At 47.1% G+C, this 14,238-nt stretch overlaps 1 protein-coding gene across 1 annotated transcript in view; it reads left to right on the top strand.

Moving 5' to 3' along the window:
* Window positions 1-279: 279 nt before the first annotated feature.
* Window positions 280-14,238, top strand: part of HCN4 (hyperpolarization activated cyclic nucleotide gated potassium channel 4) — a 179,751-nt gene continuing 165,792 nt past the window's right edge. The window contains exon 1 of the mRNA XM_030578700.1: window positions 280-998. Coding sequence (XP_030434560.1) covers window positions 370-998 — 629 coding nt within the window. The 5' untranslated portion in view covers window positions 280-369. The remainder of the gene's footprint in view (window positions 999-14,238) is intronic.

Here is a 14,238-nt window from a genome sequence, read left to right as displayed (position 1 = left end):
AGCGGAGGCGCCCCGGGGTGATGTGCGCTGTGCCGGAGCCGCAGCCCCAGCCCGTTCGCAGGCGGCATGGCCACGGCTGCTGCGGCCGCGGGCTAAGCCCTGAGTGCGGCTCTGCCCTAGACTTGCCCGGCGGCGGGGCTCGGGGCGGCCCCGGATTGCAGTGACCCCACCCCCTGGGGAGCAGGCGGCCAGGAGCCGAACCAGGACGAGGGGGGGGGCTGCTGTCCCCTGGCGCGGCCGCGGAGCCGAGCCTGATGCAGAGCCAGTGGCCGGCACGCTCCGGCGAGGAGATGACACGCCTGCCGCCGGCCCCCCCTGCCCGGTGAGCTGGGGTGCGGGAGGCCGGGGCCCCGGGGCGGAGCAGCCGCCATGGACAAGCTGCCCCCTGCCATGCGCAAGCGGCTCTACAGCCTGCCCCAGCCCGGTGGGTCCAAGGCGTCGATCATGGACGAGGAGGGAGACGTCGACAAGGACACCCGCAGGCGGAGCATCCGCCTCAAGCCGTTGCCCGCGGCGGGGGGCACCCGGGGAGACGCCGGCCTGGAGCTGGGCGCCAAGAGCAGCACCAACGGGGACTGCCGGCGCTTCCGCGGCAGCCTGTCCTCGCTGGCCAGCCGGCACCTGCACGACGCGGCCGAGGGCACGCGGCTCATTGGGGGCGAGGGGGAGGTGGCCTCCCCTGGCGAGGAGCAAAGACCCCCGGGTGGCGTGGAGCCCAGGCCCCTGCCGGCCCCCGCCCCGTCCCCCCCGCTGGAGCCACATGCCCTGCCCGCCTCCATCAAAGTGGAAGGCGGGGCGGGGGGCGACCAGATCACCCCGGACGAGGAGCTGCGGCTGGGCCAGGCCGGCTTCATGCAGCGCCAGTTCGGGGCCATGCTCCAGCCGGGGGTCAACAAGTTCTCGCTGAGGATGTTCGGCAGCCAGAAGGCGGTGGAGCGGGAGCAGGAGCGGGTCAAGTCCGCCGGGTTCTGGATCATCCACCCCTACAGCGACTTCAGGTACTGAGACCTCGCCAGCCCCAGCCTAGAGCCCCAGCAGCCCCCCAACCCCGCCAGACGTGTCCAGCCCAGAGCCCCTCACCACCCAGCCTGCGCGTTGCCTCCCACCAGCCTAGAACCCCCGCCTGCTGCGCCCCTCCCAGCCCACAGCCCCCTGCCCGGAGGGAACCTTCCTGATTAGTTTCCCTGTCGCCGGAGCTAAAGGACGCAGCTGTTGCTGAGCAGCCCCAATGCAGACCCGCTCTCGCTCTCCGCAGGGTTTATTTGTTTAAGCAAAACTTTACTGCCCCCATCTTATTTTTGACTATATTTTCAAATGTATCATCAGCTCCCACCTGCGTTAAGGGCCACTCCACAGTCCGGAGTAACTGGGAACCTGCCCTCCACCTGATGCACAGTTGTGGTTAGTTTGGTGCCTGCAGCTTGCTAAACTGCTCCTGCCTCTCCACTTCTACCCCTAGGGTCTACTTTGTTCAGGTTCTAGCTCCGCTGTTTGCTGTTGATCCCTAGATCGTTATTCTCTCCTCCCCCCCCCCCCCCGTGGAGTGAGGATGTTGCTGTTGCTCCATAGGGCTACTTACTGCATCACCACTCGCCAGGCATTTGTATGTGCAAGGGATAGCACAATTCATTAAGCAGAATCCTAGTCCTTAAAAAATGGTAAAGACTTTTTTTTGTTGCATGTACAGATGCTGTTTGTGGAAGTAATTTGAACGGGGTTAGTTAGCCTGGTTTTGCTACCTGTTCTCACTTTCACTGAAGTGGGAATCTTTCATTGTGGGTTAATGAGAGAATTAACTTGTAAGCAGTAGAGCCAATTTCTTTAATGCTCTCTGTCACAGTATTTGGATATTTCTGGGTGAACTGATGGCTACTGTACAGGCAAGTGTTCCTCAGTGCAATATGTAAAGCACTGCAGTCAGTAAGGGAGTACTTAGTGCAAGCAATGTCCAAAGTTTATTGCTTTGGCTTTAATTACAGCAGGTTTATATGCTACATTAAAATGCAGTAGAAGCTCCCCATACAAATACATATCACAAAATACACACTGCAAATCATCCAGCCCAGCATTATCTCCTAGGATGGTGTCAGGGAGATGGTTGTAGGGGAGGGGGAGTGTTGGTTTCTTACCAATACAAAGCCCCTGAAACTATGTTTTAGAGATTTAAAAATCAGTTCACACATTTCATGGGTCTACACCTGCCAGTGATCAGATTAATTGATATTTCTTGAATTAACACACAATAATAGGGGTTTTTTTTAATCTGGAAGAACTGCACTGTCAATTAAATCCATGCATTGAAGTGTCCCAAATGCACTGCTGACCCAGCACATAAGGGTTTCCAATAGTCACATCATTTTAGTCCTTGTATGCATAATCTCCTTTATGCCTGGATTGAAAAGGGTTTAAAATTGCCTCCCATTTGTGATGCCTCACAGACACCATGGAATGTGAGGGGTTGGCTTGAAAAACAATAATTGTGTGGCCTTGTCTTCAAATCTTTGTCTTATCTGCCTCTGCCTGAATGTAAAACCGAACCAAACCTCTGTGGCCTCTTAGGTTATTCTAGTAAACTGTTCTCTTGCATACGGTATCTTAAACAGTTTGTTTGGTTCTCAGTGCATTAGCCATCTGAGCGGACTCCATCCAAAAATAGCCAGAGCTTGCATGTTTCACTCATACTCTGCATTCATTCTCCTCTTCTTTCTTTAGGGCTAATTTTTCAGCATAGAACCAGACTGTCAAACTCCAATACAGAGATGTTTGTAATAGTAGCCAGTGTGCCTCTCATTCCAAGGTGAGATGTTCCTATTTGGCTTGACTTGCTAAATTAGCCAACACTTGCTGCTTAAAATAGAGCAACACATTATGAGGTAAGTTTTTATTTCTGAGGTGCTGCAATGCATGGCCATTCACAGCATCACACACAGGAACAAAACATGCAGGCAAGTTAGACACACCCAGACCAAATGATAGGACCAAGCCTGTAACATGCATATATGTGATTTGTTAGTATTAATAATTAAATCCTTGCCTGATGTAGCCTTGTGTTTGTGCAGAGATGATAGAGCTGGCTGGATATTGTCCTCAGGTGCAAGGCACTCTTGGTTTTAAATTCCAGTTAAGATGATCTGTTGCTGTTTTGTGTTCCGTTGTAGCCCTATGCTAGAAGCCTGGCACACAATATATGCTTTCTCCCCACAGGCTGTACTGGGCCCGCCACAGATGGGACAGCAGCATTGGTTACACAATGGATGTTAGGGAAGGGGATGAAGAGAGGGGGAGATGAAACAGTATTTTATGGCCATTGCCTGTCTTCCCCACACTGTTTTCCCCCCTTTCCCTGCTTCTAGGTCCCTTGAGACTATCCCTGTGAAGGTGACTGCCACTGAAAAGAAATGTGTAGACTTCCCTGAGAATACTCCTGTGACCAGTGTTTGAGCTGAAGGGAGCAAGTGGAATTTTTCCTGATTTTTGGTGCTGAAGCATTCTTCTTGGGGGCAACTTTGTTCTCCCTTTTATGGGTGACAATATTTTTGGCCTCTGAAATGCAGCAGATTGCAAAAAATAGTAGGTATTATCAAAGTACTTCCAAGGGCTGGATATCCTTGAGCCAAAGGACTTTACTTCCTCCATTGCAAATTACTCAGTGCAACACTGACTGCTCCTAATCAAAGGCAGGTGCAGATTCCGTGCTGTTAGGACAGTATAATGGGCCTGATTCTCTGTTGCCCTGTAACTGCATAGTCTCCAAAGTGCTAGGGGAAAATTTTGTAATGACAACAAGGAATCTGGTGGCAAAAACCACGAAAGCTTATGCCCATACAATTCTGTTAGTCTTTAAGATGCCACCGGACTCCTCGTTGTTTTTATGGATACAGACTTAACATGACTCCCTCTGATATTTTGTAATGACTACACAAGGTCCAGGGCAATGGAGAATCAGGTCCCAGATCATATTTCCTGCCTCTCTAGGGTAACCAGTTTGACCATTGAGAGTAGCTCTTGCACCTGCAAGACAGAGATCTGGAAAATCATTGCTGTTGCATTAGACTACTGGGGATGTGAACCTGTGGGCTGGATGCCTTGGTATGTCAAGTCACTATTACTGGGCCTGATTCTGCCCTGACTTACATTGGTGTAATTCTACTTGCTTCACTGGAGGTCCTCCTGATTTATAAGGGCATGCGAGCAGTTCCTGTTGCAGTGGCACAACAGATGCTTTCATTCATAGATTGTCATTAAAGAATCTGTTTTACACCTAATATGGTTAATTCAGTGGCAAATCTATGACCCCTCCAATAGTAAGATGAGTTAATACGGATTAATGCTCCATTGATCCCAGCTTCTAGTCCATTGCAAGAGGAAAAGAAACTGAATGACCTTTTTAAAAATCAACTCCAGTGCCCTAAGTATGGTGACTAATGAATGGGCTAATTCTAGAAGCACTTAAAAAGTGACTTAACCAATACACTTTCTGTTAGAAATTGCTGTTACGCTGAGAAGCATACCTCTGTATTAGTTACCAGAGTCTATTTGCATTCATGGTTGATTGCACATCAGTGCAGATTCAATGTACGTTTCCTAAATCAAGATTTATGTGAAACTTTGAAAGCTTTTTCAGTGGCTAGATAAATAGATTCATTATTTCTAACTTGGAGGAAGCATTGATCCAGTACAATTTGTTTAAGATAAAATAATAGGCAAACAATGATAGATTTTTGTTTGTGAAGGATATTGGGGGTGTCTGCTCTCTCTGTGGTCAGGAGCTGCTTGCAAAGTGGGCGTGGCATGCTGCTGTTTAGAGTGAACTGAGCCATAAATGTCACGTGAAATGTACGAATATCAGGAACTGGTAAGGAACACAGTTGTTTCCATTCCTGAATATGGGCCCAATCCCCCGGATACTATCAGCCATAGTTCTTTCTACTGTGGAATCAATAGAACTGCTCCTAGTAGTGCACACTAAACCTGGTAGCGTTTGCAAGACTGGGCCAATGAGGGGATGAGAAACACAAGGCCCATGATTGTTTTTTAATAGACTTACTGATCTGTGAAGGATCCCTGGGGCACTAGTGGATCTGTGCTTTTCCACTAGTGGATCTTTTCCTGCTTATCTTTTTACTCATTGTTTTGCTAAGATGAAAAACCATTTGCAACATGTACAGTGATACCCACTGCCTATGTCAGTTCATCAGGCAGGTATTGTCAACCCTGTTCTGAATCAGCAATGGTATGCTCGTTACCTACTGTTGTAAAATGGCTCTGAGTGCCACCTCTCTGCATCATTTTATGCCTGCCCATGTTCTGAGACCACCCACCATAGTGAACTCTGATCCTGTGAATTGCTTGCTACTCTTAGTGAAATGGAATGGAAGCTGCACATTGTTCCAGTGTCAGAAAGCAAATTGAGTGAGATCTCAGTTTAAAATGAGAGGCAGAAGAAGCTCTGCCTGTTAGTAAAAATGGCAGGTATAGCCCAGTCATAGACACAGGTTAAAACAGATGGTTCAAACACTGAAGTCTCTTTTCTTATTTTCAAACTGATTATGCTTGGGTTAAAACTGGTGCTACATTGCTAATTGTGAAATAGTTTCACTGAGCCCCGTCCTGCCATCCTTACTTAGGCAAAACCTCCCACTGACTTCCATGGGAGTAGTACTCTAGGGTATTTAGTAGGAATGGTTCAGGGTGTCACAGCTTCAGGGAAACTGCAACTGTATTCAATCTCCTCCTGCCATCCTATCTAGCCCAGGAGTGCCCAGTCATGTCTCAGATTTCTGCTGTCACTTGTCTCCGGACAGGAACTCTTGACCCACTCTGTTCTGATGGGGGATTTTTAAGGCCACACAGCTCCCTGCCATCCACTGAAATATCCCCAGCAAGCCAGTCTGCTTAAAGGCCAACCCTGTGTGTTGCTTTCTCTCTGAGGACGACACTGTTTTTACTGAAAGGGACAAGTTACCACCCAGTTCTTCCTAAGCAAGCACATTCTTCGGGTAAAAGCGTTACAGAGAAAACATATAAAAACAATAAATGGATTTAAACACATACCAGGAGTCACTCATGAGTCTTATGGGGCCCTAGTAATCCAAAGTCTTTCCAACGCTTCTGCAATGGTTCCCCTCCTCCCCCTTGGACAGAAGGCCTTGTTTGCTGGATCAGAAAGCAGGCCCTGCATCAGTTTAAACCTGGCCTTTTTATATCAAAAGCCCTTTCTTTGTCTGTTGGTCTCTGGAAAATCCAGTTGAACCAGTCTATGCACTCCCCACCCCCTCTGAATTGATGCCCCTCTGGAGGTGTTTATAACCTAGCTGATTCACCTGTATCATCCCCTCACTGTTTGTTGTTTGTGAAGGAGTTGTGGTAACAATCCCTGTCCCACAGTGATACATTATACATTTAACGCAGCATGCTTCCAGAGATATTGCATGGGGTTGCAACATCTGTCACACAAGGCTCTAATCCAAATCTCATTGAAGTAATTGGAAAGGCAATTCCTAACTTCAGGGTTCCAAGAGAGGAAGCCTAGTCTTGTAGTTGGCTAGTCTAGATTCAGAGGGTCAGAGTTCTCTTCCTGCCTCTGACTCTGTGTGTGCCCCTGTCCAAACCACTTAATTTTTCTGTGCCTTAGTTCTCCATCTGTAAAAAGGGAATAATAGCTCCCTGCCTTACAAGGGTGTTGCGGTGATAAGTGCATTTGTTTATGAGGAACATCCAGCTACTAGAACAAGCACCATTTAAAGAAAATAATGCCTCTGTGGATCAAATGCTACAGCTTATTACCATAATGACAGGGCAAGATTTGGACCATTATCATAGTAGCTCTCAACCCTTCCAGAGTACTTTACCCTCTTTAAGAGTCTGATTTGTCTTGCATACCTCTATGTTTCACCTCACATAAAAACTACTTGCTTGCAAAATCAGATCTAAAAATACAGAAGTATTGAAGTAACTGGAAAGGTTTCACTATTAGTATACTATGTTATTACTACACTATTACTGAAAAATTGCTTACTTTCTCATTTGTACTATATAATTATAAAATAAATCAACTGGAATGGAATATAAATATTGTACTTACTTTTCAGTGTATAGTATATAGAGCAGTATAAACAAGTCATTGTATGAAATTTTAGCTTGTACTGACTTCACTAGTTGTAAAACTAGGAAAATATCTAAATTAGTTGAGTATTAGGGGGGTAGCCGTGTTAGTCTGGATCTGTAAAAGCAGCAAAGAATCCTGTGGCACCTTATAAACTAACAGATGTTTTGGAGCATGAGCTTTCGTGGGTGAATACCCACTTCGTCGGATGCATGTAGTGGAAATTTCCAGGGGCAGGTATATATATGCAAGCAAGAAGCAAGCTAGAGATAACGAGGTTAGTTCAATCAGGGAGGATGAGGCCCTGTTCTAACAGTTGAGGTGTGAAAACCAAGGGAGGAGAAACTGGTTTTGTAGTTGGCAAGCCATTCACAGTCTTTGTTTAACCCTGAGCTGATGGTGTCAAATTTGCAGATGAACTGAAGCTCAGCAGTTTCTCTTTGAAGTCTGATCCTGAAGTTTTTTTGCTGCAGTATGGCCACCTTAAGATCTGCTATAGTGTGGCCAGGGAGGTTGAAGTGTTCTCCTACAGGTTTTTGTATATTGCCATTCCTAATATCTGATTTGTGTCCATTTATCCTTTTCCATAGCAGAGGGGGCATTGCTGGCATATGATGGCGTATATTATATTATATATAATATATGCCAGCAATGCCCCCTCTGCTATGTACATTGGCCAAACTGGACAGTCTGCTGTGGTTATGTATATTATACAATAGCAAAACACCAATGTATGTTGAAAGAATGTTACTGAGGCTGCAAAGTGAAGCCTTATAGGAAATGCCAGTATTTCAGAGCAGCATTCAGACCATCCTTTCTCTTCCTGCAAGTCTCCTGCCTCGTTCATCACACATCTTCCAACTTCCCCAACAAATGGGGCAGGGGGTCTTACCAACAACAGTCTCCTTCATTACACAGTCATTCATTCATTCTATTCTATAGGGGCTGATCCTGTTCACTGAGTGAGTCGGGAGTCATGTGGAAAAAATAGCATATGCTCATGTAATTACCATGTCGTAATGCATAGACACAATGGGGTTGAGTTAAGGTTGTACAGGCAATCTTAATTTGGGCATTTCCTATCTTTTGAGTGCTTGATTTTGCAATCTTAATAATATTCTTTTAAAATAGTTTTGTGTGTGTCATTTCCTAGTTTTTAAGTTTGCTTTTCAAAAAATACAGAAATTCCATCATATAGGATCATAATAGCACACATGCAGATCATCAGTGGGGTTGGTACCTTTAGATCCGCCACACAGACCTCTACCACTTGAGCTGACAGAGAGCAGCAGTAGCCAGGGTATCTATGTAGACCAGCACTAAAAGGGTGAGAGAGAGACGCTATGGTTTTCACTGCTATTTGGTGACATCAGAGGAATGGTGACACTTAGGAATCTTGAGTTCCATTCTAGCCTGGGGTGTGTGCTCTGATGGGTTCGTGCTCTTATGCTCATTTTCCCCAAGCTTCCCCCTCTAACCAGTCTCTTTGTCAGTCCTGTCTCTTTCCTACCCCATCTTAGCCAGTTCCAGTCTCCCCTCCTCAGACTCTTTATCTCAGTCTCCTTGCCCAATAAAGCCTAGTCTTATGCCTCTGGGCACCCATTTTGTCTCCCCTGCACTCCCAGTCCCTGCCTGTCTATTCTTAGCCCCTCCCCCATATTTGTTGCCATTTTCCTTGCCCAGTTTCCCTCCCACTCCTTATCTAATTTATCCCCTTCACCCTGGTCTCCACCAATGCCTCCTCTGCTCACGGTCCCCAGGCCCACTGGCTCCCAGTACTAATCTCCCTCTGCAGGTCCTTCATCCAATCTGTATCGTCATTGTTCCATCCTGGCTCCTTGACTCAGGGCAGGGCTTTAATGTGTGTGGTCCTGGTTTCCCAGTGCTGTAAAAAGCCCACCTCCATGAGGGGAGTAGCTACCCTGGTACTTTACAGTGCTGAAATTTGCAGTGCTCAGGGGGGTGTTTTTTCATACCCCATGAGCGAGAAAGTTGCAGTGCTGTAAAGTGTCAGTGTAGACAAGACCTTGGTCTCTTTGCCCAGCAAGTCCTAGTCCCCCATACACTCTATGGCTCCTTGTCAGAACCGTCTCTTCTCCCCACCCCTCCTTCCTACTTTTCTCAATCCCAGTCTCCTTGCCCAGCCAGTCCCAGTCTCCCACTTTCCCACAGCTCTTCATCTCAGTCACCCCTCTTCATCTACTGGTTCTCAGTTTCTCCATCTCCCATTTCCCTTTCCCAATCCCTTAGCCCAAGGAGTGGCAGTCCCCTTTGTTCCCCCCTTTACTGACCTAAAAGTGGAATTCTTTATATAAAGACCAATTTTTAGATAAACTCTTCTACTTTTTGACTGCTGGATCCAAATAATCTCAATCGATAAACCTTTCAGATTACATGTGTCTATAGAAGTAAAATCTTCATCTTGCTAGGATGAAGCAGGTTTTTTTTGAGGGGGAGGGAAAGTGTGTTATAAAAGTATTTACTGATGAGCACACAGAAAAATATACATGTAAATATTTTTAGTGTTATAAACAGGTAGGGCTCTGCTGTGCAGGTGTTTTGCATTATACAATAGTCTGTGGTGCAACAAAGTAATATTGCATCAGAAAGCTTTCAGAATACAGAAACCAGAATGCTGTCTTTCTGGAGATCAGCATCATTTTAGTTTGAAACTACTGAAATGTGTGATTTATTTCTTATTGGTGACTCATTAGCTAAGCCACAGAATTCTTCAGACTGCTCTTGGAACCATCACGTTGGAGCACTCCTCTTTCCCACATCATGTGTTTCTCTCTCTCTCTTTCTCTCTCTCTCATTTTTAAAGACATGTTAGTGCCAAGGCAGTTACAGGTTGATCAAATCATTGTTGGTTATAACTGGCACTCTAACAAGCTGTTAAATCATTTAACTTGCAGATGAATGTCACTCATAAATAAAGGTGCCAAATCCTTTTCCTCCTTTGAGAACATCACAGAACCCATTTCCCTGCATATCTCTTCTCACTGATGAGCATAAGTGAAAGGTAACTACCCGGGAACTGGCTTGTTGGAATTTGAGATTCAACCCACAATGCTAAATGAATGATGGCTGCACAGAGGGCCTGTGTAACTGTGTTCCAGTCTGGTCCCTTGTGTGATTGTACAGTAGGAAGGGTGCAGCTTTTATACAACATGAGACTATGGAGAAGATTTTCAAAGGTGGAATGGGGAATCAGATGCCCAACTCTCATTGTCTTTCAGTGCCTAACTGCCCTTTGTGCCTGTGAAAATCTCTTTCCTGATCTGTAACTTTATCACCTTTAAAAGCAGCAAAGAGTCCTGTGGCACCTTATAGACTAACAGAAGTTTTGGAGCATGAGCTTTCGTGAGTGAATACCCACTTTGTCGGATGCATGTCGGATGAAGTGGATATTCACCCACGAAAGCTCATGCTCCTAAACTTCTGTTAGTCTATAAGGTGCCACAGGACTCTTAGTCTGGAATTATAAAAGCAGCAAACATGGCTACCCCTCTGATAATTATCACCGTTGTGCCATCTGCCAAGCCCCTCCTGCTACTGGGATATAACAAGGCTAGTGAGCATCCGCCAGTAGAGTCAACTCTGCTTTAAGCCATTTTAAGAGATGTTTTATGTATCAACATCTCAGTTCCTCTCTCTAGGCATTCATGCCCATCACCATAGTGTCTAAGCATGTCTCATTCCCATTCTCTATTAAATGGCTCAGCTTGCAAGTCAGAACAAGATTTTCCTAGCTATTAACATTGAAAGCTCATTCTAGTGCCTCCAAATCACAGCTGCCTTTTCTCTGCCTCGTATATGACAGGCAGTAGGAAATATTCTGGAATCCTTGTTTAGGTGGCCAGTTTTGCTGGTGATGCATGTGGCGGAATAGAATGCAGTTTTGCTCTGCACAGATGTATGGGCTCTGCAATGCTGACAGCACTAAAATGTAGTGGTGTTTTTTTGGTCAGCGGACAAAGCGGTTAGGATGTTGGGAACATTGAGGAGGGAGCAGGTGTGTGCTAGGCACTAATGAAGTGCCATTCTATTGGCCCTTTTCTAACCTTGACCCTAGTTTAATGCTTCATTTCTTTGGAGTCCCTTTACAAATGCAGAATATTTGCCCCATGCAGTATATTCGTGTCAAACGTGGCCATCCTGTGCTTAGCATTAGCACCAGAATGTAATACAAGCAGACAGTTGCTCCTGTTAGGACACCGCATGCAGCAATGGAAGGATGTGTCAATAAGAGAGAGGCAGATGATGATGATCCAGAGGGGAATTCCAAGGTCAGCTCACGGGACCATAAATCTGAAATGATAGGCTCACAACCAAGCCCCAGTGAGGCACATGCGTTAATCTCATTTGTGGTGCGTCTTCTAAACATGCTAACTATTGATTTAAATCTTTGCCACTTTGGAGGGACAGGCTGCCTGTGTTTATGCATCTATTGTTAAGGAGTTTAGAAGCAGGAGAGTTTCTTCAGATGCCAACTGACTCTGGGCAGTGAAAGGTGCAAGAGCTTCCCCTCTCTTTCATAGCTGTGGGTCTGGTTTCTGCGATTGCACAAGTGCTGGCTTTACTGGTAATGAGTATCTCCCATTCCTTGCACTTGGTACCTTATTGCTCTCCTTTCCCTTACTCTGAACTGCTCTAACGTTGCTGTAATTTGACAGACATTTAGGTCCTCTGCACATTTGGGGGATGGGAAACCTGGTGAAGTATTTATAGATTTGTTGGGGGGGAGAGAAATCTCTTGCACCGTTATCAGTGCTCCAGAGCTTGTGAAGGAGATAACAGCTGCATTCTGAAGACTTGGGGACTCCACATTAAAAAGTCTCTTACTTCCACCCATCACATCACACATGATTTTGTAGCCAGGCACTCATTCCGCACAGCACTAGTATCACTGTTGCCCAGCACAATGTCTTGTCTGCAAAGAAACAGAGTGCAGTGATGGCAAGGGGTGGGTGGGCAGGGTGTTTGAAGCCCCTATTTGTCCACTGGCTCATTCTGAGAATTCAATCCCCTGTGTTATGTTAGTGAAGAGATTGCAAGAAAGGTGCTGAACCCTGGGGGTGCAGGATGAGAGAATGCAGGAGCCGATAATGGAGGTATTAGAGCTCTGCAAAGAAGCAGATGTTGCATTAGACAAAGAAGCAGAACAGGGATGACACTTGTCAGGCAGTGTCCGGATTTGGACTGGCTCTCCCAACAGTCAGAATGATAACAGGGTCAATACTGACAGCTGGCTCCATGCTGCCTCTTTGCACAGAGAAAACCCTTCACTAAGTACTGATTCCCAAAGCTTGATTTCCCCCACCCTCTTGCTTATAACACTTTTTCCAGTGTTGTAACTCCACTGACTTTAATGATTTACACTGGTGTTAATGAGGACAGAGTCGGGTACCTTCCATCAACAGTCTTTAATGAACTGTAGAGAGAGGAAGGGCTTAGTATAGACTGTGGCCATATTCTGTTCTCACTTACACTAGTACAAACCTGGAGTCACCCCATCAAAGTCAACGTGTGTGTCCCAGTGGAACTGAAGGATCAGTAGTCTCTGGAGAGGAAGCATTGTCTACCTGTCGAAGTGCAAAGTTGGGAGGTGGGAGATCTGGGATCTATACTTGACCCTGGGCATAGCTACACTGGAAACTTCAAAGTGCTCCCATGGGAATGCTCCTGCAGCAGCGCTTTGAAGTGCAAGTGTGGTCACATGAGAGCACTGGGAGAGAGATCTCCCAGCGCTCCTGGTAATCCACCTCCACGAGGGGATTAGCTCCGAGCGCAGCTCCCAGCGCTCAGAGCCTGTCTACGCTAGCACTTTAAAGTGTTCCGAGCGCAGCAAGTCTGGGGGATGATTTTTCACCCCCCGAGCCAGCAAGTTAGAGCACTATAAAATGTAAGTGTAGACAAGCCCTCTGTCACACATTCATTGTCACCTAGAGCAAGTCACTCTCTTTCTCCAGCTGTATAACATGGCTATAATATTCAGTGACCAAGTGAGCGGTTGTGAGGCTTAACGTTGTGTAAAGCTCTTTACTACTCTCAGATGGAAGGTGCTAAAGAAGGACAAAGTAGAGTTACCTGCTCTGGGATCCATTGTTCTTCTTCGAGTGATTGCTCATTTCCATTCCAGTTAGGTGTGCGTGCTCGTTGGAAGACTTTTACCCCAGGAACTCCGGTGGGTCGGCAGGTCGTCCCCTGGAGTGGCACCACCATGGTGCTGGATATATACCCCTGCCCACCCGTCCGCTCCTCAGTTCCTTCTTACCGCCCGTGTCGGTCGTTGGAACAGTGGAGTGCGGCTTAGCTGTCCTCCACTTCCCTAGCTTCTCTCTGTTCGTCTAATCTCTAGTTGTGAATGGTTGACTTAGTTCTTAGTATCTTAGTTTTATAGTTTACAGTCGTTAGTTAGTTGTTGTACATAGTTTAGTGGGGTTTGTGCTTGAGCCCTTCCCCGCACCCGGTGCCAGGGCCCATGCCTTGTTCACGAGGGTTTCATCTGTGCTCGGCCTGTAAAAAGCTGATGCCCACAAGCGATCCCCACGACTCTTGCTTAAAGTGCCTCGGGGAATCGCATATCTCCGACAAGTGCCACATTTGCAAGGCCTTTAAGCCGCGAACTAAAAAGGAGAGGGACGTTCGGTTAAAGACTCTCCTTATGGAGGCAGCCCTTAACCCTCCGTCCTTGGCACCAAGCACTGACAGCTCTTCTCCGGCACCGGACCGCGCCGGCCCCGCCAAGACACCTCGGCACCAGCCTTCTCTGGTGCAGGGACCTGACCGAAGGCCTTCAACTTCTTCCACGCCCTCGGTGCAGACTCTCCCGAATCGCCCGGCATCTACCCATGCCGTGACACCAACGCCTGTGGTACCGTCAACTCCAGTCCTGAGAGGGCCGTCGAGTCCGGTCCAGGAGAGCTCCCCGGTGAGACCCGTCATCGAGCTGATGGTCCCCTCCACGCCGGAGACATTCTCCTCGGCCAGGGACCTTATTGCCATGACTGAATTGGCCCTGCCTCAACCACTGGTGCGGGTTCTCCAGTCCAGAGGCAAACCTGCTGCTATGAGGCCTCCTTCGATGGAGTCGACGAGCCAACACCGATCCCGATCTAGGTCTCGGCACC

Source organism: Gopherus evgoodei, chromosome 10, assembly GCF_007399415.2.
Source record: "Gopherus evgoodei ecotype Sinaloan lineage chromosome 10, rGopEvg1_v1.p, whole genome shotgun sequence".
In the NCBI taxonomy this organism is placed as follows: Eukaryota; Metazoa; Chordata; order Testudines; family Testudinidae; genus Gopherus; species Gopherus evgoodei.
The sequence above is the reverse complement of the archived record's forward strand: the minus strand, read 5'-3'. Positions and strand labels throughout refer to the sequence as shown.